Here is a 26,043-nt window from a genome sequence, read left to right as displayed (position 1 = left end):
TGAGAAGAGACCATTTTAAAAGAGAGTCAGAACAGAAAGCACAGGCCAACGGCATGGATAAAGCTTCTAAAAAATCCATATTCAGAATGCAGCTGTCATACAGAGAATAGCCTATTTTCTACAGCCTACAAACGGTATATGATGGTGGAAAAGATGTTGTACCAAGTTTTTTGCACAATCAGAACTTTCTGATACTGTTCATTAGGGAATGCATTTAGTCATTATTTGTTCTGTTATGAAGACGTCAAAACACGCATCACTGAAATAATCCTAAATCATATACAGCTGCAGGATGTAGAAAATAGGAGTTCCAATGAAAAAAGAAGCCTCGTTGGATATAATTCTTACCAACAGAGAGAAATCAAAGAAAACTGTGAGAACAACGTCAGCTTGATAGCATTGTCAATGAGAGTGCTGTATTTAGCAGAGACAGGTTACGAAATTCAGAGAACACAATTGCAGAACACAGTGCAATTATATTAGACCACAGGGAAAACATCTTAAAGAATCAAGAATGCTCAAGAGTTATTTATCAGGAGGAGTTTTCAGAAAATATTAGAATCCATCAGTGTCAAAGGGAGATAGGGAACATGCAAGGCAGAACAGACAGGATTTCTTTGGAAAAGCCTTCAAGGAAGAAGAGGGAGTGAACATGGATTCAGAAAACACTAGACAAAGCTTTGAGGGTCTGAATACGGACTAGAAAAAGAATGAACCATACATATGACAGAGGAGGGAAAGATTAGGAAAGCTTGTAGGAAAAGAAGCAAAGGTTACTCTTTGCCATAAAGGTTAAAAGGATTAATGTTTTCATGAACTCGGTAATGGAAAGAAAAGAGCAAGAGACATAATAGCAATTGATGAGGGAGATGTGACTAATCAAAATTCAGTTGCCTCAGAAAATAAACCCTTTTTAAAAGAATCCAACAAGGCGATCAATAAAAAGGGAGTGAGAGCTTGTTAGAACTAGTTGAAATGTAAGCAGAGAAATATCTAGAAAACCTGAAACAAAAGCAAATGAGCAGATCCAGCAAACGCACATTGTAGGGCATACAGGGATCTGAAACACTAAGGTAACACACCATTAGCAATCAATACTTAATGATCATGGAAAACTGGAAAGAGCCCAGGAGAGCAGCAATAAGTAAACACAACACCGAGCTTAGAGAAGAGGAAAAGGGAATAATCATGGGAACCACAGATCACTAAACTCTTGCTGTAGTTTGTGATTAAAGTGAATTAAACAAACTCAGTGGAGAAAAGGCAAGTACTTTCTTGGAGGCCAGCTGAGCGAAAAGGCATGGAGCCATAAAGACACTGAGGCAGCTCTCCTGTCTGCCACGGGTGCTGTGCACAGACAGGGAACAAGGAGGCCAAAAGACAAAAAGGACGAATACAGAATGTACTCTTTCTTTCTTGCAATAAGTGAGTGGAGGAGATATGCCAGGCAGAGACAACATCAGGAGCCTCTTTGGGAGACCTCCCACTTGAGCGCAAATTCATGCTGCAGAGGGTAGTTTTTAATGTGTTTCTGAGTGGTCTGCTCTGTCTTAAGTAGCTGGACAGGGCTTTTGTCTCTTGTGTCAGACACCACTTGTGTCTCTAATAGTGGCAAATTGATCTGAATGCTCTTTTTTTTTTTTTTTTTTTTCAAGAAGCCTGCAGCAGTGAGAAGCTGAAATCTCATTGAAAGTTGATGTTTGCTAAAGGTTTAACTCTCTTATCTTTCTCCCTCTCTCCCTTCCCTTTGAAGATCACAGCCTTAATCTACAAAACTGACAGACGATACATAAATCTTAATAAAATACCTATATTTCTATTATAGAAAAGCTTACTTTTGAAATAAAGTGTAATTGGCTCTGATTCACCCATTGCTGTATGGAGAAAAGCCATCCTAAAGACCCAAATGTAACAAAAACTTTGTCTTCAGAGGAAGATACATGTAGGGATTAGAGTCAGCATTATCTTCGCTAAAGATACAGAAGAGATACTGACCAATATAATTCTTATATTGGCAGATAACATTAAATTGAAGAGAGTATTGAAACCAAGGAGAAAGGAAGTGAGAAGTGAAACATGGAGAGAATATAGCAAAATGAGAATTGACTCAAAACACTACAAAAGAAATAGTTCAGGAAAAATTTCAATGGAAATCGTGGAAACTTGTAACCACAAATCACCTGGGGTAATATTAAAAAAAATAGATGTGATTTTGAAGTGGAATATAAAGATGCTGAAATCCTATATGAAAGTATTGTGTCTATATACTGAGATACTACTTCTCTTTATAGTTCTGTGGAAATTTCATTTGGAGTACTGTGTTTAGTTCTTGGTAAAACAATTCCAAAGAGGAAAAAAATGAGGGAGTTGGAAAAAAAAAAAAAAATGGTAAAAGGAGGAACAATGGCATGTGACTTTAGGGAGTAAACAAAATGTAAAAGGAAGCTAATAACAATCTATTAAATCAAGTGACATTAATTCATAAAAAGAGAATGACAGATAAAATCAGTAAAAGAAAGTAATAAAATTGTATTTTAAAAGGAAAAGAAAATAGGCTGATTATTAAGGCAATACACCCAGCCATGAGATTTTTTTTTTCTAGCTGAGTAAACTGTTCCCTTTGATAACTGAAGGTCTAAGTTGCCTGATACGTTTAAAGGTAGATTCCACAAGGCTGTACAAAATATTTTATGGGGCAATGTTTTGGCAAAGAAATTAACTGGTATGTTCTCTGAAGTCTTATCCACCTGCGACATCAACAATTTTATTTCTATGGTGTCTTTCTGTTGATTTATATGGGATGAATTTTTAATCATATAATGTATCCTTTACTGCCATCAACAGTGTTTTATTCAGAACACATTCAGTGCTTCCTGTGAGCAACTGAATAACTCAAAGCCCTGTCTCTTGGGCATACCAAATCTGTTAAGTTACTTCCTTGCGGTTGCTGGCTTTATTTGGCTAGTCCCGGGTTCTTGGGCATTCATCAAAAAGATTATCATGTCCTTTTGTGTCGGCAGAAAGATTACTTCTGAACAGAAGGACTGTAAGTATGTAATGTCCACACAAGATTTACCCTTCAAAAATAGCATCCTTTGGGCTTTGCTCTTTCATGTTGGTATTCATAGCCTCATGTGAACTTCCGTTTGATTTCAAGTCATCCCTGGATTATTGCCATATTCCTCCACCTCTCTTTCAGAAGCCACAAATAGAATCAATTATAGTCTACTATAGAAAGGTGACATTTGTGTTCCAGGACCTTTTGAAAGTTGAGGGAGGAAATGGGGATTATTTCTTTATCACGATGTTGCTGAATATATCAGAGCTAGAATGTTCCCTTCTTATCATGACATTTCATTATAGCACTAAGAAAGGACATAGTTCTCAGGCCTTCATGCTAATATAACAGGATTTTTATATCTTACTAATATGGTTAAACATGAAGGATACCAAATCCCCTGTGAGAAAAAATTCCTGAGATGGTCTTCTAATCCCTACTTGTTGTAATTCATCTCATTATTTTAAAATCTAATGTTTCTTTTGGGTAAATATATATATATATATATATATATAAATATATATTTTTTTTTTCCCCCTGAGATTGGGATATCAGAAGCTTGAAGTCTCCTTTCTCTAAAGTACAGGACCTTTTCTTTCTGAAGATGAAGTTCAATATGCCAAGAAGTATTCTGGTGAGGATTGCCCCTGACAGAACTGCTTCATGGCTAGAGAATTTCAGGTGAATATCAGTGGAGTTTAGGTCACCTAAGTGTAGATCTCCACAGCTCAGCTAGTTACCCTGGGCTCCCTTTATAGTCACTGGATAGAAACAGGTACTTTAAAATATGATTCATCTGACCTAATTTAAATGTTGATTTCAGGAGGAGATGAGACACTTTTACCTAACTATATCGGCTCCTGATCTTTGTTGACTATAAAAGGGGCCTCAGATGACACGTCTAGATGCAGATGTCTACAGTTAGTTCAGTAAATTCCACCCCATGTGACACTAAGAATCAGCAGGCCTGGATAAGGTGAGGTCTGGCTCTGCAGCAGCCCTGTTTCCATTGACCTGTCAAGATTTCTGCATGGGATTGCTCCTGCTGGGCACGAGTTCGTCAGCAGTTTTACAGTAGAACTGGGAAAGGAGTGATGATAATATTAAGTCATTCTTTCCCTTTCATTAATTCAAACTCCCCAGACTACCACTGGTTCCAGTCTCAAGCTGCTATGGAGTTCCCCAAATTCCCAGGACATGGCTCAAAACCTCCAGTTTCTGATTTCAAAGATCACTCTTCAATAATAAATGCAACATTCTATCAATAAATACTAAATCTGAATGGGGGAAAAAATCTCAACAAGTCATCAAGTGGGATACAGGGAATTTAAAACCTGCAGTCACTCAGCGTAAAATACAAAATGATGCATTTTTGGTATTCATGTTTTTAAAGACAACATAATCCTAGAAATTGAAAATAAAAGTCAATGTAGTCTACATATTGAGAAACAAAGAGCGATCCACACTTTGGCCAATAATAACTGAATGATACCAAGGCTTGCCATATAATTAGTAATTTCATGTCAGCTACTTAAATTCTTGCACCTCTCTTGGGTCTATGGTGCTAACAAGAAAAGAAATGGTAATCTGCTACAGAGAACAGGTGCCCTCCAGTGAATTCCAGGTACAGATCTGTCAAGTCAGCAGATGCCATTCTTGGAGCTACTTTTCAAGGGCTAAGCACACGCGCATTTTCTCCTAAAATAATACAGTAACATTACAGATTTTTTTCCCAAAGCCTCAGAAAATCCCATCTTAATTTGTAATGCACATTTTCCAAGCTTTCCAATTATTTTTATAATAACAAAATCCCCTCTCCTTTAGCAAAACTGTAATACCTACTGTGTGCTTCTGCTTCCGTGCCAGTTGACAAACACATATTTTTCCAAGCCCCAACCCCCCACAAAAATTGGTGGCATGCACTATGGAGCTCGTGTGATGAATTGCATGCAGTATCAGGTAGGAAAGTGGTTTCTGTTACCTCTTTTTGCCCTACTGGAGGTGGTGGCTCAGCCTTCAACTGCTTATCCATGTGCAACTCACTTAACTCTTCACAAATCTCAGAGTTCTGACTCCGGGCGCCTGGACTTTGACATCGCTGCCCCCTCAGCTGCAGCTGCTTTTCCTGCTGGAAATAATCCTAGATGGGTTTATTTTCTTTTTCTTTGATAGCATGCTTATTTCTTATGGAGAACTCCCCAGCTAGAAGAGAAAATAGCCTGAACTATACTTGTCAGGGGATGACATCTTAAGGAAAAATGGCAAGCAACAAGATTACACAAGCTTATGCCGTAATTTTTCAGGTTTAGCAACTGGATATGTCAAGATAACTGTCTGTAAAACCAGAAATTACAGATAGACCAGATTATTATTTTTGAGCTGTTGTTGTGGGAGGGTGGGAGGAAATTTCCTTGTGTTCTCCACTTTCCATCCAGTTTGGCGACACAGGTTCTTCCAGAGACCAGGGGCACAGAAGAGGGCTTGCGGTTCAGACAACAGGTTGTGCTTTGTTTTTGGTTTTGTGCAACTTGAGGGGTGTGCTCTGAAGCCAGGTGACTGGGCAATATTCAGCATCACAGATGGAGAAAGGCACCAGTGCAACACCCAGCACCCTGCCATGGGGCTGCTCCAAACGGCGTAGAAAAAACTCACCCTAAGAAGACAAGCTACACGTGGAAGGGAAGGAAAATGCCAAGTTCGTAGGAAGAGATAAAAGGTATCTAAAAGGAGATGCGAAAAAAACCTGCAGGTAAACACGGAAACGCGTGCGGCGCCTATTCAGCAAAGCACTGCAGACTACTTTGCACCCACTGATATCAGCGGGACTTAACCGCAGGTTGAAAGGAGAGCACGTCCTTAAGTACTGCACTAAAAAGGGATGCGCTGCGGAATCAGAGCAATATTTTTTCCTGCAAACACGTCTGACTAGCTCCAGTGCCTGCCAGTACAAGCGGTGCCATTAAATCCAGCCACGCCATCCTGGGGCGATGCTTATTGCCTCTGAGCTCTCCAGAAGGGCTGCCAGGACTAATGGCAGAGGAGAGTGTGTTTGCACGGTTGGCCCCTGCATCTGGAGCCCAGGTTCGCTGCTGGTGTAAATCAGTTTGGTTTTATTGATTCACCTGCAAGAGGGGTTGCTCTGAAAACTCCACAGCTCATCACAGCACTACCATCGTTCATGCCATTACTAATGCTGCTACTAAAATATTAATAAAACTCAAGCTGATTTCAAAGGGTTGTGCTGAATTGCTTACAGAAGGACTTCCATGCTGAGAAAAAAATTACAAGCATAACAGGATTTCAACAGTAATTATTTAAACCTATTTATCTTTCACTTGTCCACCTTTTTTTTTTTTCCCTCGGCTTGAGTGACATTCAACGTTATTCAAGTATTAACTGAGTTTCCCTTCCCCAGGGAGCCGCAGCCTACCTGCCTCAGTTCTAAAGCCACATCACCACAGGAAGTCCCTCAAGAGGTACCAGCAGCAGAAAAACACTTTATTCCAAATATAACTATCTGAGAGAACAGATGACACAAAGGAAGCAGTTGGTTAAGCAAATTGCTCTCTCTGTATAAATACTTTCGGACTGTCAGGTTTGTACCAATCCTTTCAAATGTTGTTCTGCGTTTCTAGCAAATTAATTCAAAATCAAATTACTTGTTTCCTGCTTCAGAGGGCATGTGGTCTAAAATATAATCTAGCTTTAATAAATTAAAGTATGCATGTGCAAGCCTGTACCCTCTACATGAGAATGTATTACATGCAATTTCTAGGCACAGTTTAGCACCGATCTTCACAAGCTGGAGAGTATTCCGTAATCATTGAGCCCCTGCCAAAAAGTAGCACTTTTTAAAGAGCATCTTTGGAAATACTGTAATACTCAGGAGAGACGCTAGCATGGAAAGCACAGTATACTCAAATAAGGTGCTCAGCCATACAAAATTTGTTTTTTTTTTTTTCCTTTATGCAATGTACATACAACTTAGTACCAAGTAATCTTAATGGCAGGGTATCAGTTATGGCACTAAAACAACAGGAACAATTGTGTCACGTTAAAAGTGCAAGGCAATCTGGGGTGACATCTCGAGTTCACTTATGCAGAAGGGCTGTGCACTCAGATTCATTAGAAACGAAGCTGTGTACGAGAACAGACTGTGTAACTCAGTTGATCTGACGAATATTCAAGTTGTTAAGCAAATTATTGCACTGAATAATTAAGCTAGCGTCAAATGCAAAGCTTACACTGTTTCTCTACTGACTAAACCTTCTGCGTGGCACCAAGATTTTAGGAACAATTTCCTAGAGACTAAACTCCAGGAAACGTGGCCCCAGCTACTTCCCAGAAATCACACTTGCACCAAGCATCCGACTAGTTAATATTAATTAATACTGATGGAATATATCTTGGCAAATTATCCAGTAGGGTTAGGGAATTAACTGGGATTTTGCAAATGACTGATGCCAGCCCTGGCGAGCCACTGCCATGGGATGGAAGGGTCTCAGTTCCAGGACACAGAGCCCGAGGGTCAGCAGGAACCTGCCTGGGGCAGGGTGCATTCACTAGGGTTTGTTTAACTTTGGGCTGTTTGCTTTTGCTCTGCTTCCAGATGATTTGTTCTTCTGGCGGCAATGGCAGCAGGTTTATCTCCTGTAAAGCTCCCCACCGTGGGTGGTTTATATAATTTGTTTTTAATTTTTGTATCAAGTGCCATGTTGCCAAGGCAATACACATTATGGTAATATTTATTGATTGACTTGTTTTCACTGTTTATAAAGTAAAACTGTTCAGCAGTACGAAAACTTCATGCCTGTAAATGGCCGGTTGGGAGCCTGGGACAGGGGTTAGCTCCTTTAGAGGATAAACCACAAGTTTGCTCACCCCTGCTCGGCTCTGGGCCCTAAAAAGAGCTGCTCTGCCAGCACCGTAGGAGGGCTTATTGCATGTAGGAGGACGGACCAAGCGTTGTCCCCTTGCATGCTGCAGGTCAGCTGCAGCACCACAAAAACAGCAACTGGATTGAAAACAGAGCACAATCTGGGTGACATCCCAAGCGTGCGTGTGCACGGACCCACATACTTGTTGGCTGGCACAAGTAAATACAAAGGCTCCACACCACGTCCTGCCTCTGAAAAGCACGGATCAGCTAATTGTTTCGGGCTCAGATGGGGATTAGTGCAAATGCCGCTCCTTTGGAAAGAAGACTTGCTGCTGGCAAAACAAGACAAATACCTGTCATCGGCGTGGATTCGCTTTATTCCTTCCCCATGGAAATATCACTTTTTTCCATCCTGTGCAAACAAATTTAGAAAGATGATCCCCGGGCCTGCCTCTCACATGGGGATCAGCTCGGATGGGCTCTCCTGACACTTCACTCACTACCTAGATCGTGACCCCGGCTCGGAGCATTTGTTCCCTGATTCCCTGGGCACGGCTGTCATGGGAAAGAAGACGTGCAAAGCCTTTGATAGCAGGAAGCTTCCTCTCCCTGCGAGGAGGGGAGGTAAGGACTGGGCACTGGGATGGAGCCCTCCCCACTTGCAAATGTCACTGCTGATCCAGTGGGCACAGATGAAGGAGGTGCAGGATGAAGTTAATTCAACTTATTTTATGAGGTGGGCAGGGTAATCCCCTAACGCTGCTGGGACAGTGCAAATACAAACTGCCCTTTACTCAGTCCATGGTGCAATGGGAAATATCCATCTTATGCATTTTCTCTGCTCCCCACCAGGCTCATGCATCCCTTTGGCACCCTGAAGATGAGTTTTGGACATTGCCCATTGCGGGAAGCACCACCAGCAGTCAAGGATTCTGGGAACAGAGGCATCGCTGCCTTGGCCATTTGGAGATGACCGACACTATGACACCGAGCCTGCTCAAGAAATGCCACTCAATACAGCAACAATTAGTCCTTTAATAGCCAGAAACATATTTTAACCTGCAAACCTTCCTATGGCCAGTTTTGGGATATAAAAAAAAAACATAATAGGAGCCTGAGGAGCTTTTCATGTAGAGCAAACCCAGCTCAGTGGCATAACACGTGTAGTTACGAGAGGACTGTTTACTCTGGGAAGTAACTGTTGATGTTTATGTTCCTCCTTGCAGACAGCTACACATTTCACAAAATTGCCGGGCCTGGTAGCTATTGGCATCCTTTCTGGGCAACAGTTTGCATCGAGTAACTGGCACCCTTCCTGCGTGGAGAAGCCAAGGAGTAAACGATTGTGAAAACCGAAATGTTTGAATCCTACCTCTGCACAAGGGGAGAAGCAAGCAGATTGCAGTGCTGCTGAAAAGCAGCGAGCCTGCCTTACTGCCAGGGCAGCACCTGTTTCGTGTGTAGAGTCAACAGGAGGCTACAGTCAGCAGAGCTGTCAAGCTGACAGCTCTCAGATATGCTGAATTCACTCTGTCTGAAAAGCCTTTAACAGTCTGGGCTAAAACGGGAGGGAAATAAATAGCCTCGATCCAGGGAAACAAATGGTGGGGTTTGCTACCATCATTTATGATCCTGGTTCTCCTCCCATGAATAAATGTAAATCCTTGTAGCACCAATAAAATCAGTGGATTTATCTTTCTGCACGTTCAGCATGTGAAGAAAAACCACCAAATACATCAGGAAAATCCCCTTGCTTCCTTAATACGAGATGGGGAAGATTAATATCACTTACTCTGCTAGGAAGAAAGGAGGGCTGGCACGCAGCTGCCAATTTTAAGCGTGTATGTTCAGGAATCTCTCTAACCCCATTTGAGGAATTACTTCTGCAAAGCAGGGTAGCTACTGCTTGGTTTAATGAGAAATCAGAGGAAAACCAGGAACAATATCAGAGCACAGCACTAGGGACAGGACTCATGTGGCACTTTAAAAGCACGTTTCATTAGCAGACACCAGCATTTGTGATGCTGATGTGAAGTGCCTGAAGTCCTACCTTGAGTTTGCAGCACAGGAAGCATGTACAAAATTTAGGGGCTACAAATTCATCAGCAGGGGTGGATGGGTATGAAAACTGGAAAGAGAACATGTAAACCTGGTGATATGAGGGGGCATCCTCACTCTCCATATTACACCACCAGCTCCATCACTCCAACAGCAACAACTACACATCAGACTAACTTAGCCTCTGATTTTTGCCCAGTTTTGCAGTCCTTATCTCCCCCTCCCAGTCTTTCCTCTCACCATTCACCTGTGCAAAAGACAGTCACAATCTGATGCAAACTCAGTCATAAAACATCATCAGAATGAGAAAGTCCTGCTCATATTTCCCATGTAACTCCATCTGTGGTTTTTTTTGTTTGTTTTTGTTTTGTATTTTCTTCTTCTTGATGACACAGCCTTTACAGGAACCTCATTTATTAAAACCAAAACCACTAAAACAGGTTAGATACAGCAGTCTGAGAGATCAGAAATAATGCAAGCCTGTTGCCCAGCTCCCGGTGAACGTAATGGTAGATGAAATTATGCCCTTAATTTGGATGTTCACAGCTCCCAAGGGAATTTTCAATTGTGTTGTCATCTCTCAGAGTGAATGCCATTGTAGTTTGAACTTACACCTATGTAGCTAAACACAGGACTCCTGGAGGACCAGCAGCTTTATTCCCTGAAATTTGTAGGGTATTTGGAAGCAAAGATGAGAACTTGTTTAAAAAAAAAAAAAAGTATCTGTGAATATGCAGCTGGATAAAAATACCAGAATCTGGGCCTTAAAATTCAGAGTGGCTAAGGCTGGCCAGAAACCACAGCTGCTGAGCAGAGTGTTAACAGCAAAAATTCCTCTGGTACCAACCCATCTTGGCATCTTGGTATGTGTGTGTATATATATATATATATATATATATGTACACACACAGTCCAATATAATGTGTTTATATATATAATGTATGTGTATATATATATATATATATATATACACACACACAGACATTGCCAGCCCCTCCTGGATTTTTTTTTTTTTATAATTTTGAATAAATGTGAACTTTTTCCCCTGACAAACATCGTGCAGCTACCAACTGCTGCTCTCTGCATCAACCCTGGGTGCTTTGCCAAATGCCTTCCCCTGAAGAAGAAAAGCGCGCTTTCGCAGTGGTCCTTCTCGGATTGATCCAGAACATTTTAAGTGTTTTAACTCTGGCCCTGGAGGAGCAAGGCACGTTATTTCTAATGGTGTGGTCCTTGCTGCCTGAGATCTTTTCCCACACTGGGCAACACACTGCCCATAATAAAGCATTGATTCATTATTCCAAGGGTTCAGTCTTAAAATTGGTTTAAGTGGGAGAACTTGGCAAAAAGATGGACTGCCAAAGTTAATTTAGCTTGTTATCAATTCAATAGGCTTAAATAGGCTGTGAAAGTGTTTCATAAGTGTTCATTGTTCAGAGTTCAAGCTAATACCTTCTGCTAAATTGCATTTTGAAGTTTAATCACACTCTACTTTATGTTTCTTTTGGTAATTGGGATCTCTCCACAGTATAATACGAAGAACTCAAACTAATGGGCTCCTCTGATTGAAGCTTAAATTTTGGAAGTTTGCCTCAAAGTACAGCGTGCTTTGAGAGACTGCCTGAAATACTACGGGTCCTTTCACCCAAACAAGGCGGTAATGTTTTGATCATTAAGGAAGACTTATTTTAATACAGGCAATAGCAACAGAATAACTGTCAGACTTTTAGATGCCATTATTTTAAATGTTGTTATTTTGGACCATCATTGAGGGGAGTAACGTCAAGCCCTCACGCCCCTTGAACACGCACACCCTCTGTCTCCCCTTGTCACAGGAGCTGTTCGAGAACTGGCTGCTGTTCATTCTGTCCGAAATGTTAGATGTTGGCATTTTCCTTACCAAAGGCAGAAACAGCAAAAAATGCTCATTTCTGGGCAGCATTGTGCTCCGGGGAGGGACATGGATCCTGGGAAATGGCACCCGGTAGGCTGTGACTGACGCATGGTCCCTGGTCTGGGCTCTTGTCCAAATGCGTGTTGACAAGTCCGCTATGCCTGATATCGGCTCGCTCAATGCCAGGCTTTTCTTTTCTTTTTATTTTTTTCCTCTTTCTTTCTCCTATCATCTCCCTGTGTTTCCCGGACCTTAGGCACTATGCTGCAGACAAACATATTTCCTGGGCACCGTGTCTACTGGATAAGCACCCTAAAACCTTTATACGCGGTGTGACTGCTACGATCACGTCAGTGGAGAGATCTGACATTGAGTCTTGTGCTGCCCTATTGTACTGAAATGAAATAAATACAAATGCCATTCTATGTGCAAAAGCAAAGACAAAGATAGAGATGCTTTAAATCTGCTGCTGTGATTTACAGTCCTTTTTTTTTTTCTGTTTTTTTTTTTTTCTAATGGCCTTGCTGCTATTCTTCCTAAGGTGATTAATACAGATATATTCTATTTTATTGCTAAAAGTAAGAAAAAAGCAAATAATTGAGTTCTACGCAGTTTTTCAAGAAATGCAGACCAAAACATACACTTTCAAAAAGAGAGAAAATCAGGCAAAATATGTATCTAATGAGAACAACAACAAAAAACAACACTTGCTGTCTTACTTAATGATCAGAAAAATATTGGCCCAAATAAAGCTGACATGCAGACTGCTGCAAGATTTACTGCACATCGTGCATGTGTAGACGTGGGCTCACTCTCCTACCAGTATAAACTGGGGAGTCATCGACTGACTTCAAAGGTATTTCATCCAGTTGTACTAAAAGAAAATTTGTCCCTAGGACTGTAACGGAAAACAGCAGGAATATAAATATTGCTTGAAAAGGCATTACATTTCCTGACAATAAATGATATTTCCTGCAATAAAAGGCTGAAATTAATGTACCTTGTCAAATAAACATATGACTTCATGGTATCTCTGATTTGTCAACGTTAGAATTATCAGGAGAGTAAGGTATCGTCACAAACAATTTATACCAAAATCTTTATGCAATGGCATTTTAGGGCAATTATCAGTAATTTCAGCTCCACTAATGTCAACGTGGAATAATTCTACTGACTTTTACAGAATTCATATCAGTTTAGGAACAGGTCTGTATTGTACAGAAATTGTACAGTTAAGTATCCAATGATTGCAAAGGAACAGATGTGGGTCCAGATGTGCATGGTGAAGTCTCTGTTACCTGAGACATTTAATTCCCTCCTCTATCTCACAAATGATGCATCACAGTGAAAATAAACTTACAGGCACTGTGTAGAAATTATTGCTTGAAGTCCTTGACTCTGTGCTATGAGAAAGCTAAAACTTGATGATCCCAATGGTCCTCTCTGCACTCAAAACTATTAATCTCTTACTGGTAGAAACATAAAAAAAAAAAAAGCCATCCGAAACAGTTTCACCTTGTCAAGTGAAATCAAATTAAGTCAGTAATACTGAAAAAATGGGGAAAAAGAGAAGAAAAGCTTGGGGATTTGATCCAGTTCAGGGCAATATAGGAGCTGTACCACTGAACAAAGACTGTGGTCATGGCCAGCTCTGTCGTTGGCATGTATGGAGGAGGCACTTATCTAAAGCCTGGAAAACTGATTTTCCTGGGAGATGCATTTGACAGATCCCAAGCTGACGTATACAAGAGAGAAGACCCGCTAATCAAAAAAAAAAAAAAAAAAAAAAAAAGAAGAAGAAAAAAAGTGCGTTTGATTTGAGAAAGTGATTTTTGTGGAGCAACAAATATTTGTTGGGTGTGCAAAATCCAGGCAATGTGCATCCCTCCCTGAGAAAAAGCGGGTGAGAAACCAGGAAACCCTGAGGGGTGATGGAAAAAAACATCCCCTTCCCACAGGCAAAATTCCCCGCCAGGGCATGGGAAGGTGAGCCCCAGCAGGCAATAACTCCCTGCCATTTAAGGATTTCCACATCCAGGGGAAAGCCTTGGGCAGTGGGAAGGGGCAACTCTCTTGCATCTTTGCAGACTCAGATGGCACAAATCAGCCAAGGTGGGAGCTGGGACCTGGCCGCTGTGAACCTCAGCGTGTGCGCCTGGTGTCGAGGAACGGGGAAGGAGCTGCAAAGCGCTTCTTCATCCCAGCAGCAGGCAGCGAGCACTTTCCATATGACCCAATTAGCCACTTCATCGGAACAAATCAATAACAGCATTTTCTGGAGACAAGCAGGCAAGTGCTGCTGGCTCGGCACTGCACCGCATGGGGAAATGCAGAGGTGTTATCTCTGCAGAAAGCAGCGTCCATGCCTGGTTCTGTCACAGCAGAGGGGGCAAATGTGGCCACGAGCCACTAGCTACTGCAGCATCATAGATTTTCTTCTTGGTAGCATGCCATAGATAGATTGAGGGCAGTTGTCAGAGTAAGGCAACACATGCTGCAGTTAAATTTAAGAAAGGGAAGAAGGCAGTAACTGCCCTACTGGGCTGACTCAAACAACAAGCAATGTTTAGAGACGTTTTCTGACATTGTGCTAATGACATTTGCTGACTGGAGGACCTCGTCAATGCAGAAAATGATCCAAATACCTTGCAGAAAGACACGGATGTCCTTGAGGCTTGGGATAATAGAAACAAGACGGAGTTCCATGGTGTAAGTGCAGGACACCATACTTTGGGGACTGATTCAGGATGTCAGCCTGGCATTACTCATCTGGAACCTCCTTTTAGTCTGTCATGGTGTGTTGTTTTTTTTTTTTTTTTTTTCTGAACCACAAAGTGATGTTGCTGTGGTAAAGGCACACACCGTTTTGTGCTAGAGCTGTGGGCACTTTGCAGGATAAGCAATAATAAAGTAGGAAGTTTGAAGACTTATTTATCTAATGTAAAGGGTACAAAGCCCTCTGATGTCTGAAACTTTCAACGCAGTTAAACTGCAGGTAAGTTCTGGTAGGATCTGCTGTGTCAGGTGGATTGCACACTGAATTGTCCCATCACATTACTGTCCCACAAAGCGGTTCTTACTCCTTATTCCTTTAGGAGCCTGAAGTTTGATGTCGCCTATGAAAGGATGGTCTTCATAAGCAATTACAGGAATGCTATGAAAACAGAAGAAAACAATTTCCAAATTTTAATTACTTAGGAAGTCAAAGTGAGAACCCAAAAGAACCTTGAGAAGATGCAAACTGCTGCTGTGGTTGCTGCTGAGCTTTTTGGAGTTGTTTCCCTGCTAGGACAACCCATATTTAAAATTGTACATCTCAAAGAAAGTGGAAAAATGGAAGACAGTTTCCTCTCTGTCTCACTCTCTTCTGCCAGCTTCTCACACCTGTGCTGACTTTTATTGCTCACCTTTTCTTTCTGACCCTTTCACCATATGTGTGGGCTATAGGCATGTGTCTCTTGGCTCTCCAAGCTGGCAGAGCACCTCCCATCTCAGGAATCAAAGGAAGCCACCAGGTGGGCTCTCTCCTCCGGAACCCTCTCGATGACAGTGCCAAAAATGGGTAGCTTTGGGAAATACGGCTGCTGCCAGTAAGATTTTATGACAGAAATGGAAGCTGAAATTTAAATGTAGACATTTCTAAGGGTTTCTCATCACCTGAAATTTCAAACTGCTATATCTAACACTGTGGGGGTCATTTGTCTTAGCTAAGATGGCTTATGTTAGAGTAATTTTATGACTTCCCCAGAGAGACAAGCACTGGTACAGGAGCTGTAAACTGAACTGATCCTCACCCTAAAATATCTCATTGGGATCAACAGTTTTGTGGTTCTGCTGGAGACCAACCTCCCTTCCTTTTTAGCCTCAGAATACAGCCCAGGATGTTCAGCTGACACAGCAAATGGGAAGGACATGTAAGGACTGTGTAGGTTCACCTAGCCACACACTTGAGAGGCATGCAACGAATATATTCCCTTTTCATACCTTTCTTTTTGTCTCTTTCCCATGAAACTGCACCAAAATCTACATGCACGAGGAGGAAGGCAGCTTCTGGCAATATTGCCAAAGGGCTGCCAAATTCCAGGTCAGCCCACAACTTTAAAGTGAAGCAGGGTACATTTTCTTCTCCCCAGCAGTAAATCTACATGCACATTCTCTTTGTACATGCTAAAATATTTAAATATGTAAAAATATGGATTATAATTAGGGGAAAGTTAGAATAGATTTGAATGTTTAATGTACCCTTGGTAGTTCTTGTTTAATTTCTGTATGATGCCCTCTACACAAAAAGATATCTCACCGCAGTTGTGCCCTTTCAGTGCAATCATGTCAATTTTGCTTTTGTTCATGTTCTTCCTTTGCAAGCTCTCTGTGTTTATTGTGACCATCCTGGAGGAAGGAGGTAAGGACCACAGCAGAGATGGGCTCACAGGATAAAGTATTCTGATAGAGAGCAGGGAATTTTAACGCTCTGTGCCCTTGATACAAAAGCTTGCATGTTGTAATAGCCACAATGCTGCATTCAAGGAACTGGGATTTAATATTGACCTCCAGCTGCAATAAATGCTTCTGCAGTAACCTATGTGTTGATTAAGGGATTTATTTTTTTTGGTGGGTGCAGAGATCGTATGTCTTTGGAATATGCACCACTAAAAATGACAGGTCTTTGAATCATTCAGAGTATGTTTTCCCATGGCTCTTCTCCTTATTGAGACATTTACAGCTGTGCAAATTTATTAGGGTTTTGCAGGAAAACAAATGCAAAGATTGTTCTGCAATTATCCTTTCTGCTGTTGAGCTTCTTCCTATTTTTTATTTATTTATTATGCCAATACATTTCGAGTCTTTGAACTGGAGCCCTCTCACGTGCACATATTTTCCTCTCTAGACATTTGACAAAAGTGAATGCTGGACATGTGAACTGGCTTCTTGTTGGGACCCTTCCAGCAGTAGTCCCCTAAGCTCTGCAGACAAAGGTTGAACACCATTGATCGGGGCTACGCACCAGGGAACAGCAGTGACCTGCAGCAGCTGCTTATCAAAGCCTGGAAAACACTGATGACAAAGCTAATGAATGTATTTCTCAACCCCTTTCCTTCTACTTCATGCACATGCTAGCAGTGAACTACATTGCTTCACTAAAATCCAAACATTTCATGGCAATGCGACAATGCTAACCTAATGTTTATTGAACATTTCTCAAAACGATGCAGTGTGCAAACTTAGCACTTTGGTTTGTTTCTCCTATTTGGTTTGTTTCTTTCCATTTTTGTTTCACTTTGAATCCTCAGTGTTTATGTTACGTATGATAACATTTTCGTATTATTGAAACAATTTGAAGAAGTTTTCTTAATATTTTCAGATCCGTTTTTATTCATAATGATCTATTTCATTAAAATGCCTATTTTTCTATATCGATTTGTTCCTTCACGGCTCTAACAGATCTCACTAAAGCTGTAATTCCACATTTACTTGTTGTACAGCATAAAATGGACTTTTACCTGTCCCATGCCTACACATGCACATGGACACACTGTGTAGCTAAACAGAAGTCCTCATTTCTATATTTTTAAGGTACTATAAGCTGTAAATTTCCCAAACCCTCCATACTCCATGCTACAGTTTAGCTTGCAATTGTGACCACTTATTTACCTTGAGGAAGGTGGGGTGCAGTGACACACCATACACACATGTGTGTAGATGCACACACTCATGCTTCCAGCCCTCATGGACACTTACGTGCAAGGTTGCAACAAACTTTTCTCTGCCTTGTAAAGTAAAAAGGTGAGAATTTTTACAACTGTCACTCTCTGTCAGACGTAGTAGAAATGTGTGGATAAAAAAAAGTCAAACAAAAAAAACCCTGAATTAAACAAATTTACACACTATGATACATATTTATACCAGTCAGTATTGGTGGATTGGCTAATTCTAAGAAAGCCATCTACTGTGTATTTCACTTTTCAAGTGTACTCTTGTAGGTTTAACTAATACAAGCCTGGGAATAGGAAAAAACTTCAAAGAAAAACAAACAAACAAACATATATTATCCCTAGAAGTCAGCCTACTCATGCCCCAAATGGTTTTAGGAATTCCTGCTTTATGGTCGGTTAGAAGAGGGAAGCAATGGACAGGACCTCACTGGAGCCTTGTCACTGAGCATACAACTACCCCACAAAAACACACAAAGACATAGCCACAGTCAGCTTTGTGGCTTTTCCTGTGCCACCAACACTGATCCACGGATTATTTCCATAAACGTATTCCTTTAAAAAAAAAAAAAAAAGACAAAAAATAGTCCCTAAAAGTGTTTGCCAAAATTTTCATACCTCTTTTTTTTTTTTTTTTTTTTTTTTAAATTTCTCCCTGGAAGTCTGTTCAGACAGTGGGGCTTGCAGATAGAGTTTTCCGACCCTTTACCCTCCTGCTCCCCAAGGTCTGCTCAATGCCTAAGACCTGCTGGTGACCAGATGCACCAGCACCAAAGAGATTCCCGCACTGAAGTAGCAGAAATTAACATTTAACAGCCGATTTGTGCCTGCCTCCCTGGCACAAAGTCCTTCCTCAGGGCTTTTTTTTTTAAGACATCCCTTCTCTAAGGACTCCTTTGCTTCAGATCTTTCTTCCCCTCAACCAAGAGATGGGGGATCCCTCCTGACAACTCAATCTGAAATGAGAGCTTTGATCCAGAGCCTGCTGAACTCCACACATCTCCACTGGCACCACAGGAGTGAGGGATCCACGTTAACTGTATATATTAAGGGGGGAGGACAGAAGGAAAACCATTCCCATGAAGATTTTTCTTCTCCATTTTACACCAACATTTCAAACCACACACAAGTTTTCAGCCATTACTACTGAGAGCTTTTGGGAATAATAAAATCTGAAAAGTCACACCAAAGAACAGGTAAATGACTATTTTTCCTGCCTGAATACATATGATTCCATAGCTTCTCACTTTCTCTGGCACACTGTCTCATCAGCATCTGCCTAGATTTATTTAACAGAAATACCTGGCCCTGGATTCCTGTTACCCAAATCAAACCAAGCCATTCCCCAGTACTGTACACCAAGAAAATCCCCTGTTAGAGGAACCTAAGATTTGTTCTGTGCCATTCCCATGATTCAGCTGAAAGAAAAACAGGTTCCTGTGTGAGAAAGGGTTTAATTGCTCTTGTTAGAAGAATTAATCTCGACAAGCACAAATAATGCAAAGGAAGGGAATGCCTCTTGTTGGAGACTGAATTTTGCTCTTGGATATGCAGGTGTAACTTCCTCTAAAGTTAGCAACATATCAAAGGCAGGATTAGGCCGTAGCACATTTGCATCATGAGCCATGGATCCAGAGCAAGGGTGGGAACAAAGGCCATCTTAATAAGATGCAGCTAACAAACATTTTCATTGCCTACCTGCTCCATTTCCGTAAACGTGCTCTGCTCCTCATCTTCCTCCTCAATATCAGACTCTCCCACAGCAATAGGAACACAAATGGACAGGTCAGGATTGGTCATGAAATCATCATTATCTGTAAATCCCAGGTGTTTCTCCCCATTTTTATTCATCCCATCCTCAGCGTGGTTCTCTTTGTGATTCTCCATGTCTTTGCCAAGCTCAGCAGTTGTGTGACTGTTCACACAGTTGTTCAGGGCACCTGTATTCTGGGCAGCAAGCTTCATCATTGCCTTCTTTTCAGCTGTGGTCTTGGGATGCCGGAGGACATTGCAGCAAAAATCCCACGTCGTGCGTTTCACATACCGAAGACCCCTGTTGATCCGAGCAAAAGCAAGCTGCAGGTTGTTCATCTCCCCATCCTCATCTGGTGCCGAAAGGTTGTCAGCACTGAAAGAGCTCAGCAGCAAGGCAAGGAACAGGTTGAGCACCTGAAACAAATAAAGTTAAAAGGAAATTAATGACCCTTGAATGTGGAGGGCAAATTTTGGTCTTGGAAGTGTGAGGATCTGAGTGTTGTCTCATCTGTGCTGCACTAACACCACCAGCATTTGTGGGATTGCCTCTAATTATGGGTGGTTTCACTGGAAATGGAGGTCTGAAGACTTTTCCAAAAACATTAATTTCAGGTACAGAAGTTTAGCATGGACAAGTACCCACACTGATATTCCCTTTCTCCCTCCAGCATCCCAAAACACAAAAAAAGAAAAGGAAAAGCTGAGAAACAGAATACGGGATAAAATTCTCATTCGAAGCTCTGTAGTGTAAATATTCTCGTAAGCTGATATGAATGAATAATGAATTTCCTGTCATTGCTAGTATTTCATCTGGGTGAAAATCACTAATTGCAACAATTACTGACATCCAGAAGTGTACTGCTTACATGTGAAAAAAAATTATATATATATGTATATAGGAAGATTTTTCTCAGTGTGAATATTGTTATTTACTTTTCATAGTACATTATGATATACATACGCATGGCATTTCACCCTAATAGTATATTTGGAAACTTTTCTAAATATTTGTATATATTTTCATGAGAACTCTTGATTTAAATAGCCTCTTGGCCTTGAAGAAAACTTACTGAGACAGTGAATAAATACCTAAGAGAACATACAGTTTCAAAACATTTGCCCTGTAGGAAAAAGGAACCATCACACCCTCAATTAATATGGCTAAAACTGAACAGGGCTCACCCCCTAAGCAGCCTTGGTCCTGGAAATGCTGCTACTAATAAGGAAAAAAATATATTTGAAGATATTCACAGGTTTATGTAAGATCCAGACTGAACCAGAGACTACAAGTTGGTTTCCTCTTACTTCTGTAACTTCAGAACTGCCTACCTGGGCTTGCAGAGAACTTCAAGATTAGATACAACTACACATTTCAGTAACATATCTGATATTTTAAGCTACTTTTTTCCCATCCAGTATGTTGATTTTTCCCCCCAATAAATATAATTATATCCAAGAAATATAACCAGTTTCTTCTTAAAGGCCATTCCCAGTAGTACATCTTGCAGGTGATTATCAGCTGCTGCACGTGATGTTGTACCTGTTTGTGGTCTAAGAAGGACTGAAGTACGGCTTGCAGGCCAGACTGACAAGGACAAGAAGCTCACGCCAGAGGGAGATGCTTGGGATGATGGGAATGGTGCAGAGGTGACTCAAACCAATATCAGCTAAAATATACTCACCCAAAATAACCTAGGACCAAACTGCCTGTTATCAACTCAGCTGCTGCCTGAACAAGGCTGATGGATGCCAGCAATGCAAGGGAGAGTTCAGTGTTGTAGCACTTCTGCCCTTGTAGCAATAAAAGAGATTTTGTGAAGATATTGTCTCTGTTATCTCTTAATGCTACAAGAAGTACTTTCAAGGCCCCTGGCTTCTGCCTTTCTCATTATATTTTAAATTGATAAAGTCTGCTAGCCTACAATAAACAGCATAAAAAGTATTTATATTTAACGGAGCCTTACCAAACAGGCAGAAGCTTTTGCTGTGTCGTGTCGTTCCCCTTCTCCCCCCCAGCTCACCAGCTCTTTCCTTCAAATATTCAGAGCACATGAGCTGGAATTTTGCAAACTACCCTGGTCTTAATCACTCTGGTGACATTTTATTTCAAGTGTCCTGTCAGTCCTGTTTCATAACGTACTCGTTGCAATCACCATGATTATAAACGAAAGCAGTCAGTAGCACTGCAGATGCCCGTGTCCATTACGAACTACTGAATACAGCAATGCTTTATTGAGCACAGCCCTGCTCAAAAATAAAGTGACATTAAAGCTAATTGTTTCTTAGCTGGTCCATCGTATTGGAGTGTCACTGAGAGCTTGCACGGATCTCCTCACTATCATTGTGGTTGTCTGGTGAAATCAGTCATTCATCTCATATCCCATTCGGAGGTATTGCAAGTGATGTTCTCCGATAGCTGGTTAAGAATTCAGGCACACGATCTATTGCCAGGCAGGTGGGAGACCATCGACAAACAAGTTTCTGGCAGAAACGCTTTAGCCATTTGCAAGTAAATTTGATAGAGGGATGAGGTCTCAGAGATACCCAGACTGATACAAGCATCCTGAAAATAAGCACCTGTGCAGAATGAGACACTGCCCAGGCCATCAGTGTAGGCAGAGGCTGGAATGTGTCTCCTTCCTAGTCTAGGGACATGTGAAGGAGCAGGAGGATGGAAGGAGATAGAGAAATGCAGAACAAAAGTCTTCTGGACTGTATAGTTTTAATTCAGTTACTTTAGAGGTGTCTGTTGATGTTTGAGGCTGTGACATCAGCACCATACCTACAGGAGATATGTGTATCCCTAAATCTGCAGCTAACATCCAAGCAGGGCATGACAGGGCATCACAGCAGGCACCGGACTGATGGTATTAGGGAACTGACGCCTGCTTCAAGGACAGCAGCTGCCTCCAGCCACAATCACCAAAGCCTGGCACTCAAATGGGCATCTAAGCCCCATTTCAATCAGAAGAGGTTCACAGGACAGTCAACAGAGCCCGAGAAAATACAGGTGACCCCATTAGGGGCTGTGTGCAGTTGCCAGTAGGTCGCCATAAAGCACCAACTGACCCTGGCATGGGCAGGAGGTAACTTGGGCTGATGCTACACACTCCTAATGGGAGAACTGCATCTAGTTGGAGGCCAGGATGGACACCCTACAGCATCCCCAGTGGCACTAGACAAAACTTGAGTCAAGTTCCAGATCTCCAGACTGCAGTGGTAGGTTGCACCCCCTCCCTGTACATAAACACCTCCATGTAGGCATCCAAATTTTGCTATTTGAAGCTGAATTTCCTCCTATACTTAGTTCTGATGTGAGAAAAATTATTTGTTTGAAATGCCTTGTTCTACTTTTTCATATTTATTTCAGATGTCAAACTACAGTTACAGAAGTCTATCCAGATACGCTTACAGATGTGTATGATTGGTGGTAACATACTTACTGTTGTTATTTACCACGGCTTATCAAGGCAATGTTGTTTGCTTCCCAGAAATGCAGCTGACATTTTGCACAAAGAGCTATTTGCACTTCATGCTTTTAGCCAAAAATAAGTGTCAAATATCATTCCCCCTTTCCTTTATGAGCGGGTAACCTCAGAGGTGTATTGCTGGGTGTTCAAATAGAGTGAACTGCTGAATAAGCACTTTATGTTTACTTATTCCCCCCATTTCACTGTACACTGCATTTTCTAGAAAAAAAATATATGCTCAACCCATGACACACCACGTTTCCTGTAAAAGGTTACTAATAATATCCAGTCCTCCTGGTTGCCAACGCAATGTTTTCAGTTTAAGTAAAAGCAAACTAAGGACTAATTCAGTCTTCAAAAGCAATGGCAGATTTGCATGTCCATCTGGATCCGCTTGAAAAGGGATCTGCTTTCCAGTGACACCGACCATCCCGTCTCTGAAAGCAGGTCGCTTTTTCAGTCTTTGAGGTTAGGAATCAAATGACAGATGCACTCAAAGAAACCCCAAATCCTTTAGCATAATGATGTTAAGCATTTACCCTAATGACAGTACATCATGCTTTCAGAGGCTTTCTCACTTTTAATGCCTTCCCAAAGCCACCAACTCTGGCTATGCCATTATAAGGCACCAAGGATCAGATTCATCCAGCCTAATGTCAGGTGCCTCCCTGAGGTGCTTAAGCTGGAGTTTTCCTAGGATGTCTGTAGAGGGTAGAGTCATTCTGGTGGCCCACGAGATGCTGAAGAGCTGAACCATCTCTGGAGATGACTAATGAAGTCTAGGCTAGCTTGACCACTTAATTAGACTGAAGCTAGGGCACTAACAGGTGCAGACCAAATAACTAACACAACTTGCCAAACCCAGCCAACACAGGACGCAACCAGACAGGTAAATTTTACATGACACCTTTTGCTCAAACCTCCTTGAAAAATAGCTGTCTTCAAACTCTGATGCTGAAGTTAAAATACTTTAGGAGCAAAAGCCTGTGACTACTGCCTCATTTCCTTTCCATTCCTGTATTTATCTTGATTTGGCAAAAATGGAATGTTATAAATCTTTATGTATTTAGCCTTTCATCTATTATTCAGTTAAACAATGTGCAGCCCTTGCAATCCTCTGCTGTTCCTGTACATTGAGCCAGCAATGTGTTCCCTACCCTGTGCTCTCATTGGGATCACTGAGGCAGAGGGCATTTGGCACCTTGCTCAGCACTGCACTGAACATAGGCTGAAATCTCTCTTAAGTCTAAGGCCATTTCCCAGCAGATTTAAAATAATTCTGTATTTTGATCAGCTAGGATGAAAAACAGTGTTGCACCCGCACCAATTCAACGGCAGGGTAAAACCATCTCCAAGGCAAGGTTTTCAGCTGCTGGTATTGTCTGATTACAGAGGATCTGATATGAGCTCACTTTTGTGGCTTCTCCTATTGCAGGATCTGTCCTGATAGCACACTGCCAACAAAACAAGACAGCTTGATTTCCAAACCCCCAGTCTTTTTCTATCCATGAGGTTGAACAAGCTTTCACACTGAGCAGCAACTAAGGCTAGATGTTCCCATCTGCACCACACTGGACAAATCCTAGCAGGCTGGAGTCAGAAGGGAACTTTGCAGGGGGGAATGTTCACAAAATACAGCAGTCTGCTCAAGAGCACTTCTTTTGCCCGCAGGACCCTTCAAACAACTGAAAATATTCAGACTGAAGATGTGTGTTGTCATCTCCACTGCAAGAGATGGAGGATAGGAAGGACAGCTGAGGGCAGCTATGAAGACCTACATCACCTGAGGGTGCTTTCACATGGAAGAGGGTTCTCCTAGGAGCCAGTTAAGCAATTTTTTTCTGTGACAACAGGGTCCAGAGCAGAAAACATGCTGAATCAATGAGTTCAGTCATGAGAAATAAAAAATAAAAATGATAAAATAAACAAAACAAAACAAAACAACAACAACAAAACATTTAAAACAAATGGTATCCCTGTGTCAGTACATTGTCACTGCTGTCACTCAGCTGCACACAGAAGTCAGGGCAGAGCAGCACAGTGGGGTACCTGATGGGATCGTGATTACTCATCTGGTACTATTTTTTTGTGGATAAAACAGTACCTGTAAACTTCAACCTATTCAATACCACCTCTCCAGCAGTGTCTGTTAGCACAGACCAGCATGAAGATCCCTGACCAATATAAAAATCTGCTATTCTTTCTTCCTGTTTGTTTTCTGATGGCAGCGGACATCTGCACTGCTCTTTGGCCATCACAGGTAGGAAAGATGCAGTTTTCTCTTAAGTGAGACCTTCCAGCAAGCCTAATACAATACACATCAATTATTTAATTTTTGTTCGATGTAGCAAAATCCAAGAAGCTACAAAGAACAACTGCTCATAACAGGGCTTTCACTGCACCAAGGAAGTATGAGTTCTAAGCTTCAGCCAGAGACCTGCAGGAACAGGCCATCTAGTCCATCTCTCTGCAACTGGAGGATTATTTCTTTCCTTCGAAGTACATTTTCCAATCTTTTGTACTTTTTCATCTTAGGGCAAAGTTTACCGAGAGAGTACTTCTGCAGAAAGCAATTTACATGAACAGTTATTTTCTATATTCCCCTTTCTATTATTTCAGCTATTTGTGCTGGATAAGAGGCTTATATCCTCCCAGCCCAGTTTCTCTTTATCCTGTGTTCAGTCCATAATCCCAGGCTTGTGATATCTTGGTTTCTTGCTGTCAAAATGATCGTGATACCACAAGAACAACACAAGGTTCTTCTGGCTGGGTGCAGGCAGCAGACAAGGACAAATCTTCTGTTTCTTGCCCAAGATCAGCAAGGAAAATATGTGGAAATGAGGATACGAATTTCCTGCGTTGCAGCCATGCAGCTTCCTTAGTGGACTGTGTTTGGTCCCACAAGGCAGGCTAGCAGATGTAGATGAGATATTTGTGGAGCACCACAATACCAGTTTGTTGCAATAGGATATTTTTCTTATCAACTCCATGTTAACCTGTTTGGTGAATAACGGGTCTACCTGCTTAAATACAAGAAAATAAAAATTTAATGAAAAAAATGCAGCAAAATCAGCTCCTTTCTCATGTACGTTCACTAAACTACTTCATGATGGTAATGTAAGCAGATGTTCTGCATGGGAAAGAAAAATGGAAACAGTATGATAGCAGAATTCACCCGCAATTCAAAGTGGCTATAACTTCAGTCATATCATGTGGAT

The 26,043-nt window shown here is 41.4% G+C and overlaps 1 protein-coding gene across 1 annotated transcript in view; it reads right to left on the bottom strand.

Moving 5' to 3' along the window:
• Positions 1 to 26,043, bottom strand: part of LOC121065226 (sodium channel protein type 5 subunit alpha-like) — a 206,046-nt gene that overhangs the window by 49,234 nt on the left and 130,769 nt on the right. The window contains 2 exon segments of the mRNA XM_040547913.1: positions 5,040 to 5,183; positions 19,299 to 19,769. Of these exon segments, the coding sequence (XP_040403847.1) occupies positions 5,040 to 5,183; positions 19,299 to 19,769 (615 nt within the window).

This window comes from Cygnus olor, chromosome 2 (assembly GCF_009769625.2).
Source record: "Cygnus olor isolate bCygOlo1 chromosome 2, bCygOlo1.pri.v2, whole genome shotgun sequence".
In the NCBI taxonomy this organism is placed as follows: Eukaryota; Metazoa; Chordata; class Aves; order Anseriformes; family Anatidae; genus Cygnus; species Cygnus olor.
Note: the sequence above shows the minus strand (reverse complement) of the source record. Positions and strands in the feature narration are given on the sequence as shown.